The sequence below is a fragment of the Grampus griseus genome (genome assembly GCF_964374135.1).
Source record: "Grampus griseus genome assembly, chromosome: 4".
Lineage (NCBI taxonomy): Eukaryota > Metazoa > Chordata > Mammalia > Artiodactyla > Delphinidae > Grampus > Grampus griseus.
Window position 1 is genome coordinate 108557341 of NC_138997.1, and position 15147 is coordinate 108572487.

General features: G+C 35.5%; 1 protein-coding gene across 1 annotated transcript in view; it reads right to left on the bottom strand.

Moving 5' to 3' along the window:
• SLC9B2 (solute carrier family 9 member B2) overlaps positions 1-15147 on the bottom strand; it is a 47887-nt gene that overhangs the window by 28129 nt on the left and 4611 nt on the right. Inside the window, exons 2-4 of the mRNA XM_082652721.1 lie at positions 6966-7094; positions 6128-6305; positions 1124-1294 (exon numbers count right to left, since the gene is read on the bottom strand). Of these exons, the coding sequence (XP_082508847.1) occupies positions 1124-1294; positions 6128-6305; positions 6966-7055 (439 nt within the window). The 5' untranslated portion in view covers positions 7056-7094. The remainder of the gene's footprint in view (positions 1-1123; positions 1295-6127; positions 6306-6965; positions 7095-15147) is intronic.

Genomic DNA, 15147 nt, shown 5'->3' on the forward strand with positions numbered 1-15147 from the left:
TAAGCAAAATAACTTTATTTTTACCTAAAATTGAAAAGTATATTGAGAAATAGTGCATGGTCAAATGTAAATAACTCTACTTCTTTTTATATTTAGCTTCAACTGCTGACCACAAATTCAAAAGCAAGTAATTTTGGTCTTTGTTAGCCAATATTGATTGTCCTCACTAACATAAAATAACAGGAAAAATTGTTACTCAGGAATTGTGTGCAAATATATATGTGTGAAAGATATGTGATTTTTAAATAAAACTTAGTGATTTATAAATCTGTTAGAAAAGGACACAAAATGCCTTTTGTGGTATAATGAAAGTGGTAAATTAAAATTTTGTAATATGGAATTCTTTGAAGAAATATTAAAGATATAATGTCCAGTGTTAAGACTAATTTTCATGTGTTTCATGTTTGGACAGTTCTCATGGCCTCTGGAAGAATATTTTTGGCTAAATTATTTTAATAAGCATGATAATACAATACAGCCAATGGTGTGCTGGTAAATGCTTAATAAGTAGCTGTCCAAAAAAGTGTGTGTGTATTTATATATTTACATATTTATTATAAATTTTACTGATATAAGGGACGTGCAGAATACAGTTTATAAATATGCAAGAATCATCGCTGTAAATTCTATAGAGCCAATCGATTCTCATAGAATGCTTTCATTGTTTTTCATTGTTGAACTCCAGATCCATAAACAACTACGGTTGCAGTTCAACAATGAATTGACAAAATCAGATTACAAATAAATGCTTGACTACTATCTGGCTTAGCAAAGAAGTCATTCACATTATGACGAGCGAGTATAGTGTCACCATGAATATCGGCTAATAAGTTTGTTTATGTTAATGAGTAAGATGAAAATGAACCAATGAAAATGCAGGTTGGAACTTCACTTGTTTGTCAGTGATGTGAATGACTAACAATATAGTAAGCCCTGATTTGTAGCACTTGCTGAGTTCTGTCTTAAAGATACTTCCACCATGGCTGATGTTAAGCTACCAACATGGTGTCAAAGAATGTGGATTTAGGAAGAGGGCATGAGAGGCACACCATTATATATTATTTCCATAATATGACTTAAATATGACTTACTCTGAAGTAAACAGGATGTGTTTAGCACTTACCCAGAAGGGGAGGCAGTGGAGGTAATGTAGGTAACTTAATGAGCCCGAAAAGTTTACCTCCAATGATAGCACAATAGAATAGGATTATAATTCCAAACAGGTTTCCTCCAGGAAGACATTCAGGGCCGGTAATTGACCAAACTACAGCCCACAGAAGAACCACCATGGTAACTGAAATAAACGAGGAAAACTAGTTTCTACCAAGGAGTGGTCATCTGCAGGTTTTAATATAATCTAAACATTAAAAAAAAATGAAGACACATACAAATATTTATAATCATGTGTAAGTTTTAAAGAACATCAGTAATATAAAAAACTGGGTAATTTCCAAGCACCTTAAAAAGTAGGATATTACCACAGTGCCTTTGCATCCACCTGTGTGCTCTTTCTAATCCCATCGCCCATCTGCTTTCACACTGCCAGAAGAAACTACTATCTTGGATTTTTTAAAAACTATTCCCTTATTTTTCCTTATAATTTTACCATAAATATTCATCAGTTAATAAAAAGCGAGTCACTATCTATATATCTATATATTTCTCTTCACAGAAACATGAGAACACTTTAACAATCACACTCCAGTATTTTAGTTCTGCCTTGAATTAAGCATTATTGTTTATTGTTTAACTATTGCTTCTTTTCTATTGTCAGTTTGTTTAGAATTACCTACATACTTACCTTTTTCTTTCATCATCATTCATTATGGCATCTCAAACCTTTCATCTCGACAATTATTTTGTTGCCTGAAGTATTTCCTTTAGCAGAGGCATGTCTGTTAGAATGTGAAATATGTTTCCCTGTTTGAAAACCTTGTGTTCTACAAAATCGTACATTGACAATAGAAAGGCACATGGAAAAAAGAGAGTTGGGCAGACTACTCACAACTCAAAACTTGTGACCAAAGCACTAACAGAAACAACAACGATCCTAATAAAAGTACCAGCACAGTTAAATCTCCACTAATATTTGTATCTCCCATAGTCAACCTCTTCTTTGCAGACTTCAACACTGGAACCACACTTACTATTTCAAGATGCAGAATCTTGAGAGCATTTGCTCTAAGCAGAGAGTAGTTCCGTCAAATCCTATCCAGACTGTAGCCTTCTCCATCAATCAAATGGTTTGTTGTTGTTAATGTTTTGTTTTGTTTTGTTTTTTAACTGAGGTAAGTGTTGGCAGCTTCTTCATCACACGTGGCTTCATTAGACAGCTTAATGTCGTGGAAAGTTTAAGTCTTTGACGTCTCTAAGAGAACAACTAACCGCCTCAAAGGAAGGTACTTACCCAGGGTGCTCAGCTTTTTAAAAGGCTTTATCTTTAAAGTTAGTAAGTCTTTATCTTTAGTTGTAATAAAGTATATACCTGATCTTTCTTGGGGGAAGGGTTCAATTCACTTTGTACTTATTTGCTATTGCTCGATGATGTTAAAGATTAATATGCCAGGAAAAATTATGTACAAAAATGCAAACTCCATATTACACTGATACAGTTCCCTATTTACCATCGCATATAAACTAAATCATGGTACAGAAACACTCTGTAGCAGAGCATGCTATATTTCTCATGAAGGTCTGCTGGTAGCAAATTTTTAGTTTTATTTATCTGGAATCATCTTTATTCTCATTCTTAAAAGATAGCTTATCTATGTATACAATTCTAAGTTGAGAGTTACTTTCAGTTCCTTGAAAATATTATTCCTTGGTTTTCTGTCTTTTGTTACTGTTTTGTAAGTCTAATTTCAGCTCTTTTAGGGAATTCTTTTTCTTTGGTTGGTTTTAAGATCTTTCTTTTCCTTTGGCTTTCTGCAAATTCAGTATATGTTTAGGAATGGCTTCCTTTTGGTTTGCTTAGGATTTATGCTTTTTATAAATTCTGTATTTCTTCAAATATTTTATCTCCCCCATTTTTCCTATTCTTTTTTTTTCTGGAACTATGATTAAATAGTCACACTCTCCTCTCCGTGTTGCTAACCCTAGTTTCATATTTCCCATCTTTGTCTTTGTGTATTGCATTGTACATAATCTGTTCAGATCTATTTGCTAGTTTACCAGCTTTCTTTCCACTTACTCTGTTGTCTATTCACTGTTTTAAATTTCAATTACTGTACTTTATTTTTCATCTCTAGAACTTCAGTTCGGTTCTTATTAAAATCTGTTCATTTTTATAAAGAGTTGTTTTGTACTCATACTTGCTATTTCCTCTTTAGGTTCTTTACAGATATCAAAAATATTTTATATTCTATTTTCTGATAATGGAAAATGTTGAGATGTTTCCTTGTGCATTTATTTATGATTTTTTGTTTGTTTTCTTGCAACAGTGAGCTCTTCCTTGCAACTGTATCTCTGGGAATTGCTGGAGCCTTAGGTTTGAGTCTGAGTTTTTCCAGATAGGATCTGAATTTGCTTCTACCATGTGTTTAGATGCTTACAAATTGGGACCACTTTTAGATATATTTTCAGTTTGAGTTATTTTTCTATGAATTTGGAGTACAAATCAGAATGAAGTTACCCATTTTTAGTGGAGACTCTCCCCTCCTCCAGCCAGCACCACAGTTTAGACAGACAGGTTTAGTTACTGGGCCCCTCTGCAGGGCAGGTTTACCTCAAATCCACCATCACATTGGGTTCCACCTTTGTGTGGGTAAGGGAGAATGACTTCTCCTATGATACTTCTCCCAACCTGGGCGGCTCTAGCAAAGCCTCCTATACACTCATGGTTCTCAGAATAAATCTCAAGTTCATTGGTATTTTGCAGAAGCCTCTGGAGAGAAGGCCAGCTTGAGTGTTTATTTCTCTCTCCTACTTATACTTTGTTTTTGGTGTCCGATGACTTCCTGTTTTCTTGACAGATAAAAGCCTTAAATTATTTTCAGATGTTTTCACTGGCATAAGTTAAAGGATTATTCATTGAGTCTCCTCTACATATTGCTAGAGATCACGTCCAATGTCCCATTTTTTAAACCCTTACAGAATTGTTCCAGATTTTCTAGGCTTATGATGCTATTACAACAAAATAACAAAGGGGCCTTCAGTATTTCCCAATTGGCTATCGGGGCTGAAATTTGTAACAGGAGCTGAAAAATAATGGGAAATCAGGAATTGCCAGCTACTAACTTGTATCTTATCACAGCATAAACCTAGTTTGATACTAATTCAGAAAGGTAGAATTAAGGGTTTTCCACTTCAACATTACTTTTTTTAAAAATTGTACTTTTTTTTTATACAGCAGGTATCTATTTTATACGTATCAGTGTATATATGTCAATCCCAATCTCCCAGTTCATCCCACCACCACCCCACCCCTGCCACCTTCCCCCCTTGGTGCCCATACGTTTATACTACTTTTCAAAAAAAACCTCTAACTTCCCTTTTCCCTCCTCATACTCAAAATGAAATTCTGAATACATAGTGAGTGTACATGTATAAGGTTTCTCTAAATCATGTTTAATTCAATTAATAATTTATTTCTTATCTACAATTTTGAAAACTAATATTTTCACATGTAAGATTTACTTCTTAAGAAGAATACTTTGCATGATGAAGGGTCACAGGAAAGAGTACAGGGAAAAAAAGCAGTCTTGTAAGCCTCAGAAACGGAAGTATAAGAAAACAAGTGAGAGGTGTTTATGTATCGTGAGTCCCCATTTCTCAGGCAGCTTTAAGGACAATGATTATAGAATTTTATAAAATTTTATAAATTTTATAGTCTCCAAATCACATCATTCTTTTATACCCCTTTCCTTAATGCAATCCACATCCATTGTAGTGCACAGGTTTTAACTAGAAGTGTGTCATAACTTGAACGGTGAAAGTTTAAAAAAAATAAAAAGAACAGTACAGGTATTAAACTATCTGTTGCCTTCTCAACTAGTGTATATTCCGGAACCTGGTTTTCTCTACATGTTTTAAGTAAACTTTGAGACTTTTTTCTCATGCTGGTTTAGAAACTTCCCTAATTTCATTAAAAACATATCTAGAGCCTGAAGTACAGTATAACGTATCATACTTGGCTTCCATTGTCCCAGTGGCGAATGATAAAAATGTTTTTCAGAGCTCACAAATGAAGTATATGTATAAAGAAGTGAGCCTGATTCTTCAGTAAATATAACTTCTAGATCAAACATGTTACATTCTTCAACATATTTACTGGGGGAAGCCATATATGTAATGATGCTGTCATTCCTCAACACAATTTTTGAAACTGTCTTTAAATTTGCCTTTATAGAGAAGTTTCAACCCCATTCTCCTTTTTCTTACTATATTACACATCCTCCAATATACATGCAGTATACATGCACACAACTTCCTTTTTGAACAAAAACAACATTACTGAAATTGAACGTCCATTTATTCATCAAATTGATATCAGAATAATGTTGGGATGCCTCCAAAGACCAAATCCATTCCTAAAAGACAAATATAGCCCAACCCTAACACATCAAAATAGTGCAGAGATAAATTCCCCCTCCTTAACCCCCCAATTTTAAGTAATAGCAGCAATAAGTTGAATTGGAAACCAGGATCTTTACTTACAAAATGATGGATTTGTTTGGAAGTATAAATTGAGCTGTGTTTGCTCAAACATTAGTGGCATGACTTAACAGTAATAACAACCAACATTTATTTGGTGCTTTTCTGTTTATAAGTAATTGCTCAGTCATTTTTCTCACTGGAGGCCTAACGTAATCCTGTGAAATTACTCAGATACAGAAAAGGAAAATGCCCTTGACCTCTGCTCTCTCCCTCTTCCTGCTAGCGGGAATGGTGGTGACAACACTGCTCTTGGTAGCCCTGTGTTGAAAATGGTGGAGCCCTGTCAGCCTGGGACCTTGAATGACTATGGAGCAAAGCTACATACCGTTATGAATTGTTCACCTTGTAGTTTTTATGTGAGAGAGAAGTAAACGTCTTTGTGTCCTTTAAATCATATTACTTTGGAATCTCTCATTATAACAACTTCATCTTTTACCCTCTTGTTCTGAATTCATCCTTATCATTTACATACCATTTGTTATTACTCTATCCAGTAAACCACGTGGAGGGCAAGCAAATGTCTGTCTTAGTCTTTGCAAGTGATTTGGTTCAGCTGGTGTTTCTTGCATTTTTTCATTGCTATTCAGTAGGTTACTTCCTTCTGTTGGTTCATTTCCATCTATACCTCTGGGGTTCATAACTGTTTCCTCCTGTGTTTAGAGCAATTAAAAAATCCTTAAAACTATATATTTGCTGTACATTTTTATAGTTACTGAGCCATCACATCACAAATCAAATTTCTGTTGCTAGAATCAAGGCTAACACTTTACAGAGGAAAAGCACAGCTTTATTACTAGCTAATTGGAGAATGCTCAGAATAAGAACAAACTATGTGAAGAGTATTTACCATTGAGTCACTATTTGTAGAATTATAAATGCTTGAGTCACATAAAATCTCATTATGATTTTCAATACTGGGTTTAAAAATTAGCCTATTTAAAATATGATTCAAGACCATAGTTGGTAAATATGTCAGAGTGATTCAGAAAGAGATAATCATCTGTGGCGAAACCAAATTCACATTCATTCATTTACTTTAATTTAAGCAATAAAGACGGAAGAAACCAGAATCATTCTAGGGCTTAGGCTGGGAACACAAAGCACTTCACAGGCTCTCCACGTAGGGCCAGTTGCTAATGACTATCTAGGAAAACTGGCAGTCACACCTACTACACCAGTTTGGGGATTTAAGAATGGGGAGAATTGTTAATTGAGTGATAGAGAATGAAGAGAACACAATTCTGTCATAGATTTGGAAAAGTAGTCCCCTCCTTAAGGAAATGGTTGGGATGTTCTACATTTGATCATACCTGTGGTACTTGACACCTGGAGGCTGTGTGATTCACCTCTGAGGATGGTTCTGAATCTTCATGCTTAATTGTTTTATCTTGATTCTCCATGATTTATAATTAAGAATATGATAGAGGGAAGAACAGGATCTGTTTTGAAGGAGAAAGAGTATAGATATAGAAGAGCAATTTGAGATTTAAATGAATGAACTGTACTTATTTTTCCCCTTAGTGGCTAAAATATTTTAAATTAGACTGTTCTTAACTTTCAATTGCTAATCTTTTCTTTGATTACAATATATAATCCTAATTCTTACCTTTTTACCTTTCTTGAAAAAGCCCTTGTTTACCATATTTTTATATGATTTCCTTCCCACCCTGTTTTCTGAGTTATATTGCAAATAATCCCAGCAATATTACTGTTAAATTGTCCTCTCTAATGGGCCAAATTGAAGCAGGAAAGCTCCAGGTAATTTTCCAATGTTGATATGAGGAAATGAGTCACCAAAGAGAAATCTACGGATTCCATCATATTCAGAGAAACCAGAGTCACTAATTCCTGCCTAGTTCTTATTTCAAAATTGAAATTAAATAAAATACAACAACAATGATGGAGCAGCCACAATGTCTTAGACACTGTGATAAGTGCTGTGACAGACTCTTGGTAGTCACTGTGGGTAATTCAAAGATTACCAAAGCACATCCTTTGTTCTCTACAGACTTACAGTACACCAAGAAAAATAAATTTGTCTGAAGTAACTAAAAAACCTGTAGGGCAGACCTGTAGGTTGCCTTCATAAACACCCACTTCAATCTCTTCTCCCTTGGCTTCCCATGCTATATGGGCTGAAAAGCCAAATATTCCAATTCCTAGCTACTTCTGCAGCTAGAGGTGGCCATGTGTCATAGTTCTATGTAATGAGATATAAGTGGGAGTCCCTGGGGAGGGTTTTCATTCCCAAACAATAAGGCAAGACCTTTCAATGATCATACTGTTTACTCTTTGCCCTCTCACGTTTCTTTCTCCTTCCTAGATTGTAGATATACCTCCTGGAGGGCCAAAAGTCATCTTTTAACCATGAAAATAAAAACCCCTATACAAGGACAGTAGACAAGAAAGGAGGAGGAGCTGGTTCCTTGATGACATCATGAGTTGCTGCGTCAGTCTTGGACTGCCAAGCTTTGGAGTAATTGTATAAACCACTATTACCAAGTTTTCTTTTTATTAGTAACCAAACTTATTCCTAATGCAACAAGTACGATGAGTATTATGATAGAGGTACAAACTATAAGCACTGGCAGAACCAAAGAGAAAATTATATGAGAGAAGGGAAAATCTAATTCAATACACACTTTTTTTTTTTGTGGTACATGGGCCTCTCACTGTTGTGGCCTCTCCCGTTGTGGAGCACAGGCTCCGGATGCGCAGGCTCAGCAGCCATGGCTCACGGGCCCAGCCGCTCCGCGGCATGTGGGATCTTCCCGGACCGGGGCATGAACTCGTGTCCCCTGCATCGGCAGGCGGACTCTCAACCACTGCGCCACCAGGGAAGCCCATCAATACACATTTGAGTGCCTAATATGTGCCAGGCACTATGCTAGACCATAAAGACAGGGACAAATTAGCTAGGACCCCTGCCTCAAGGCATCATTTTCCGTTTAGCAAAATGCCAAGATGCTTGCATTTAAAATTTCAATGAAAATGATATCCTTTCCACCACCACCATCATCATTTTTCTTCCTTGCAGAATACAATGTTGGCCAGAGTGGCATCTCAAAAAGCCTTCAGTTTGATTTTTATTATATATTATATAAAATAAATACAAGTATATAGAATGATACATTACATATGTGTCTGTGTTTATGTATATGTAGTTTTTAAAATTTAAATACTTCAAACTTTAGACTGATGAGAAAGAATGCCATTTTGACTGGAAAATGCTGGGTTCAGAGAACCCTTGTCTTAAAGGCATTGAGGCATGAAAGCCAGTGCGGTGCAAGGGAAAACTCTGTTAGAGCCTGTGGTGGGAGGCTATGGATAACGAGAGACAAGGCTGGAGAGTTTGGACATTGTATCCCAAACCATGGCACTTGGCCTTCACCCTCTGTAGAGACTGACCCCCTAATATAGTAGGTGACAAAGTCTATTGGCTCTGGATTTGGACAAACCTGGGTCTAAAGTCCAGCTCCATCATATACAAAATTTCTCAGGCTGTAAGTAATTCTCCATCTGTACAATGGAGACAAGAGTAGGTCCAACCATGGATATGTTAGGCATTCACTACTTTTGGTTATTAGCCACTCATATTCCTTCTCCCTAATTATCATAAATCTCTGAGATTCTTTTTGCTTTTCCTCTTAAAGCAGGACAAGGCCTCTCCAGTCTTGAAGAATTTACTACATAATTCCATTCATTTTCTTTGATCGTGATTTTAACCTCTTTCTTTCAAGGCAAACTTCTTGATTAGGGGACATAACACTACTGGCTAAAATGAATTTGAGAATTCATTTTATTAATGTTATTCTAGTCCTTTTTAACATAAAAAATCAAAATTGGGCATGTTGCACAATATATGCTATTTTCGAGAATTCATATAGTTTTGTGTTTAAAAAAATGTCCCTATTCTCCCATAGTCTCCACCATGGATACCAAAGTACTGTTTGAGATCAGAGAGGTATTGCAGAGAGAAAAGGTAAAATAAAATACCAGTATTTTAATAAGTTGTTTAATAAAACAACTTACAACTGGTCAGTTCTGTTTGTTTGTACTCTGCTATGTTTCCATTTCCAAAAGAATACTTAAACCACCAGTCTCATTTCAAAACCCAACTTAAATTTAGAAAAATCACAAAAATGTAACTTAAAGCAACCATGTTCATGGCATTTATTGTTCATAGTCACTGGGTCTCGAAATTTACAATATTTACAAATTTACAATAGTATATCTCCCATTAAGAAGGCAGAAGAAGGTAAAGAAATCAGAAAATATGGAAAAATGAGCTTTTTAAGGAACGTAAGAAATATCATGAAGTCCATTAAAAAGTAGAAAGTTTATACGCCTTACTCATAAAGAGGCTCTCAAGTTCTCAGAGCGCATTAACTCTTATTTTGAAAACAATTCTAATGATTTTGCTCATCTGACTTCCAAATCCTCTTATGATGTTATACATTAAAATGTAGGAAGAGATTGTGATAGAGACAAATTGAGAGCAGCGTGAGTGACAGCTGACAATGAAAGAGATGGAAAAGATTGCAATCTAATGCTACAAAATGTGGGAATAAATGTCTTTTTCATAGGGGATATTTATAGTTTTGGCCGGCCAAGCATGATTCTCCCCCTTGTTTTTGGTGATAGCACACTAATTTTCTTTTGTGGAATCCATGCCCCCTCTATTCCCCATACATATGGCTCATGTGAGACTTTTATCCTTCCCTCTCTAATCCCCAAGCTCCACCAATGCTCCAGAGATGAAGACACGCTTGGCCAGAGAGGGAACTCCTTCCCTGGTCACCTTGACCAGTTCAGGCATAAGCATGTGACCCACAGCTGGTCAAGGGAGTCAGGTTTAGGGTGTTTACTGGAACCATTAAGAAAGAGTTTTCTTTCTGTCAGGGTTGCTAAGCCCAGACTTGCTGTTGACAATCATTGTAACATACAAGAAAAGCCTTCTAAAGAATGAGGTAACTAACCACAGAACAAAGCAGAGTCTTAATATGGAAAGACAGAAAGAGAAAGCTCTAAATTAATAATCAATAATAAAAATAATAATAAAAAGCAATAATAAATAATAAAAAGCAATAATAAAAGCATTGCTGGTACCGCTGAAAGCAGCTCCTTTTCAGTTAGGTGAGCCAATAAATTTCTTACCAGTCTGAGTTGGGTTTCTGTCACTTGCCACCAAATAAATCCTTAGTAAGAATTTTCATACCTGAATTGGCCTTGAAGGAGCCCCTGTATAATAACAGATGTTTAGAAAGGTGATTCTACAACTTTAAGAAAATGAAAAGAAAAAAATTAGGTGGAAATATTTTGTTTTAAAAGGCATTAAAATATACAGTACCGTTTCGAGCTTTTCTTTTTTTTTTTTCTTTAGAATTTGTTTATTTATATATGCATCAAAATGTGAACTCAAAAACTATACTCCTTAACAAGATCACTTTAATTCTTTTCAAGTTGCCTGGATGGTTCATAAATATTCAAACCTAGCATTCTGTGTTGGCAAATTTTTAGAGCTTTTCTTTAAAGCGAATGTTAAACAAAAATGTTGCATTCAGTAAAATAGGTGTCAGTTACCAATAAAATTAATTTAAGTGAAATGCTTTGTTTTTCAACAATGCTAGTTAAATGATATACTATAGTTAATGGACCCTAATTAATTTTCTTATTGTGTTCATGGAAGTCTTTAAAAGTCTTTGGGTCCAGTAAAGGTTCAACAGAGTTAAGAATCGATGTGAGATGCTAGGTGTCTGAGATGGAAAAGTTAAAAAGTGAGGAAATATGGAGAAACTAGATGGCTTTTAAGCAGCTAAAAATCACTCACAGTTTAATGGAATAATAAAAGTAGGAAAGGCCTTTAGAAATTACCTTGTCCAATCTCTTTCATATTTAAATAAGAAAACTAAAACTTAGAGAAGCTAAATAACTTTTCTCAGTGAACACAGCCAGTATCCGCCAAGCCCCATAGTAAAACTATAAAAATTTGTGAAATGAGGTAGTTCTTTAATCTATATCTTTGACTTCATGTCCTTTCTATCAAGTCACTGCATTATAATTTTACATTTTTGTTATATTTTGTTTAAAATTCTACTTGTATATACCCATAGTTAATTATAAGTTTGAAAACACATTCCACAAGCAAATAGAAATATTAAAAATTTCTCTCTTTTGTGCAGCTCTACTTTTTTCCATTGTTATCAATGTTATAGTTTATTACAAACAAAAATTCTTACTAATCCATTTAAGTTGTACAACATTGGTAACAAAATGAATGAAATAAGAACTTTTATTCTATTCTCTTGACAAATATTGTTTATGTATTCTGAATTATCAGTTAACTGGCTCGGTGACAACTTGCCACTTAAGTATGACTTAAGATTCTAAGAATTAAGAAGCTTTTCATTTAAAAAAAAATCCAGTTAAACTTAGATGGTTTGAGAGATTTTTGTATATCAGAAAATTATACTGAGAACTAGGAAGGCAAGGTACATTTTAAATAAACAGTAAAAGGGCCTATACACAGAACCAAGTTTTTTCAAGTTTTTTTCCTGCCTCTCAATCAGGATATTGCTTTATTCAGACTGATACACAACCTGTAAACCATATTAGAAAAAAATGTATTTTTTTCAAATGGTGAAATTTTATAGACTTCATAAATTCAGTAAATAATGTGAGTTTAATCAAAGTTCTCTGCCTCAAGTACAGATTTCAATAGAAGAATGAGGCTTGACATAAGCCCAGGGACATGGCTGTTATGACTGTTGTGACTGCCCACTTGCTTATAAGTTAGTAGGTCAAGTATTTTCTAAAAACAAATGCAAAGGCTATTGGCCAATCATGCCTCTCTTTAGCATTCCCAGTATACAGAATTTCCTACAGGACTGATACACATACTTAGAAACTATCTTGATTTAATTTGAGCTTTATTTTCCAGTATTAGGCACATATGCCACCAAAATCATAGAGCTGTGGACTTCAAAGGAACTTTGTCTTTCCTCCAAACTTGAGAGAAAACTGCAGATCAAGAATATGAGCAGTTCTGGTATGTATATATACGTAAATAAAGAGGAAAAAGTCTGTTAACATTAGTTGCCTTTGGGGAGGGAAATGGAGTTGTTGGAATTTCATTTTTATTCTCTATGTTTCTTTATTGTTAGTATTTTTACAATAAGAAGATTTTTCAGGGGCTTCCCTGGTGATACAGTGGTAAAGAATCCATCTGCCAATGCAGGTGACACGGGTTCGAGCCCTGGTCCGGGAAGATCCCACATGCCGTGGAGTGTCTAAGCCCATGCGCCACAACTACTGAAGCCCACGTGCCTAGAGCCCGTGCTCTACAACAAGAGAAGTCACCGCAATGAGAAGCCCTCACACCGCAACAAAGAATAACTCACCGCAACTACAGAAAGCCTGTGTGCAACAAAGAAGACCCAACGCAGCCAAAAATAAATAAATAAAATAAATAAATTTTAAAAAAGATTTTTAAATGCAATTTAAAATACATTTTAAAAGAATTTATGCAATTCTTAGAGCTTTAGAGAAAAGAAAATGACACAGCTTTCCTTGGTAATAATATTTTTCATAGACTCTGGTAATTTGATTTTAGGTAACTTATGCCACAATTTAAGTCATTTTTTTGTTTTTGTGGTTTTCAAAGAAGATGGGGGAACTGCCTAGAAGCTTCTACAGCAATTTTCAAATATTTTTTTAAGCCAGAGATCTTCTGTTCAATGAAACCTTATCCTGAAATCCAACAAATGGGACAGATAAAGGTGGAGCTGCAGAAACCCTGTCCACTCACCCCTGTTCCTCCTGGCAAGTGAAGCACACTTTGAAAACAACTTCCGTAAATATGCTTTCATATATAGAAAGAGGTTTGTTAAATCAACCTTCTCTTTTTCAGGTTATCTTATTAATCTAAGTGTTTAAAAGTGCTTTCTGTAATATTCCAGAGGAAATGAAAGAACTATCAACTTGCAAATGTCCACAGGCTCTTAGGCTCTTAAGTAAAATACACTTACTGCTATCAACTGAATTACTGCTGAAAGATCATTACATGGATAAAGAATGGTTGTTCTTGTTATTTTCTGTCTTTGGTAGGACAGGCTGACATTTAATGGGGTGACTGTACTGAGAATTTACATATATTGCTGGAGTACTCTGTGCACTGTATTCATGCATTTGAAATAGCATCTCCATGATTGTTCATTAAGTACTCTGTAACAATTATAATAAAAATCTCCTATCTTTGGTGTTCATCCATTTATATGTTAAAAGTGTAGGGTTTCCATACCATATGGTATTTCTATGTAGAACATATTGAAACTTCCCAATTTCTGGATTCTGCTAATCAACTCTGATCTAATGCTCATTTCCCCAAAGAAGCCCTATTCCATCAGTGAGGAATTCAGATTAAGTGAAGAGTAGGGCTTAAAATTTCCTTGACAATTAATTACTGAAATGACTAAGAATGTCTCCTTGAATGAGAACTACCTTATCCGAAAGGATTAAGTGTTCCAACTGCATGCAATCAAGTTATCAAAAGAAAACAACCACTATTCTATTTGGTTAATTAATATAGTGATTTGACTGAATCATCATGAAGTAAAACACTATGCAATGAGATAGGAATAAAAGGAAATGATCCCTAGGTAAGAAGGGACCCAATACTTGCTTCTCTTTGTAAAAAATCTCTCCCCCCACCCAAAGGCAAATATGTTTAATTGAAAGTTTAAAATATTACTTTTAGGCTTACTAATATCAGAATCTCCAGAGACTGAATCTCCCCAAGTGTGGCAATGTGACTTATTACCTACCTGAGAGCCACTGCTCAGGTATGCCAGCGGGTCCCTTCACCAGCCCTAGGAATAAATCATGACTGGTCTAAGTCAATCTCTGTAACATCATTCCTCTTTGCCAGCTGTCGGTTTAAGGATGAGCATGATTCATTTCTTGCCAATGAAATTTGCGGGCAAGGCTATTGCGGACCACTGGGTAAGATTTTCCTTTCTAATATAAAGACAGAGAGGCAAGAGAACCCTCTTCTCTTTTTGTCTGTGTGTGTGTGTGTGTGTGTGTGTGTGTGTGTGTGTGTGTGCGTGCGCGCACGTCTATTTGCAGGGGAGGATGAAGCTGTGGATGGGGATTGTATTTCTTGGAATTCTAGCAGCCATCATTTATCCATGAAGAAAACGTCAAGATTAGCTAACGGAAAGCAACATGGACCTTGATATCAATGTGCTACTGAACAAACCTTGGATCTACTTACCTTAGATATTTCGTCGTATGAGGAAAGAAGCTTGTATTTTTGAAGGCAATTTTGGCTGAATATCCTGTTACTTATAGCCAAAAGCATCCTACCAATACAACAGGTGACTCTGATGCAGAGCCGTCTCTGAGAAGCTCTGATAAGAGCAGTGATGAGGAACCTTTGGCTTACACATGTCTCCCTAGCTTCTTGACATGGTGCAAAACTTTCACAGAGGA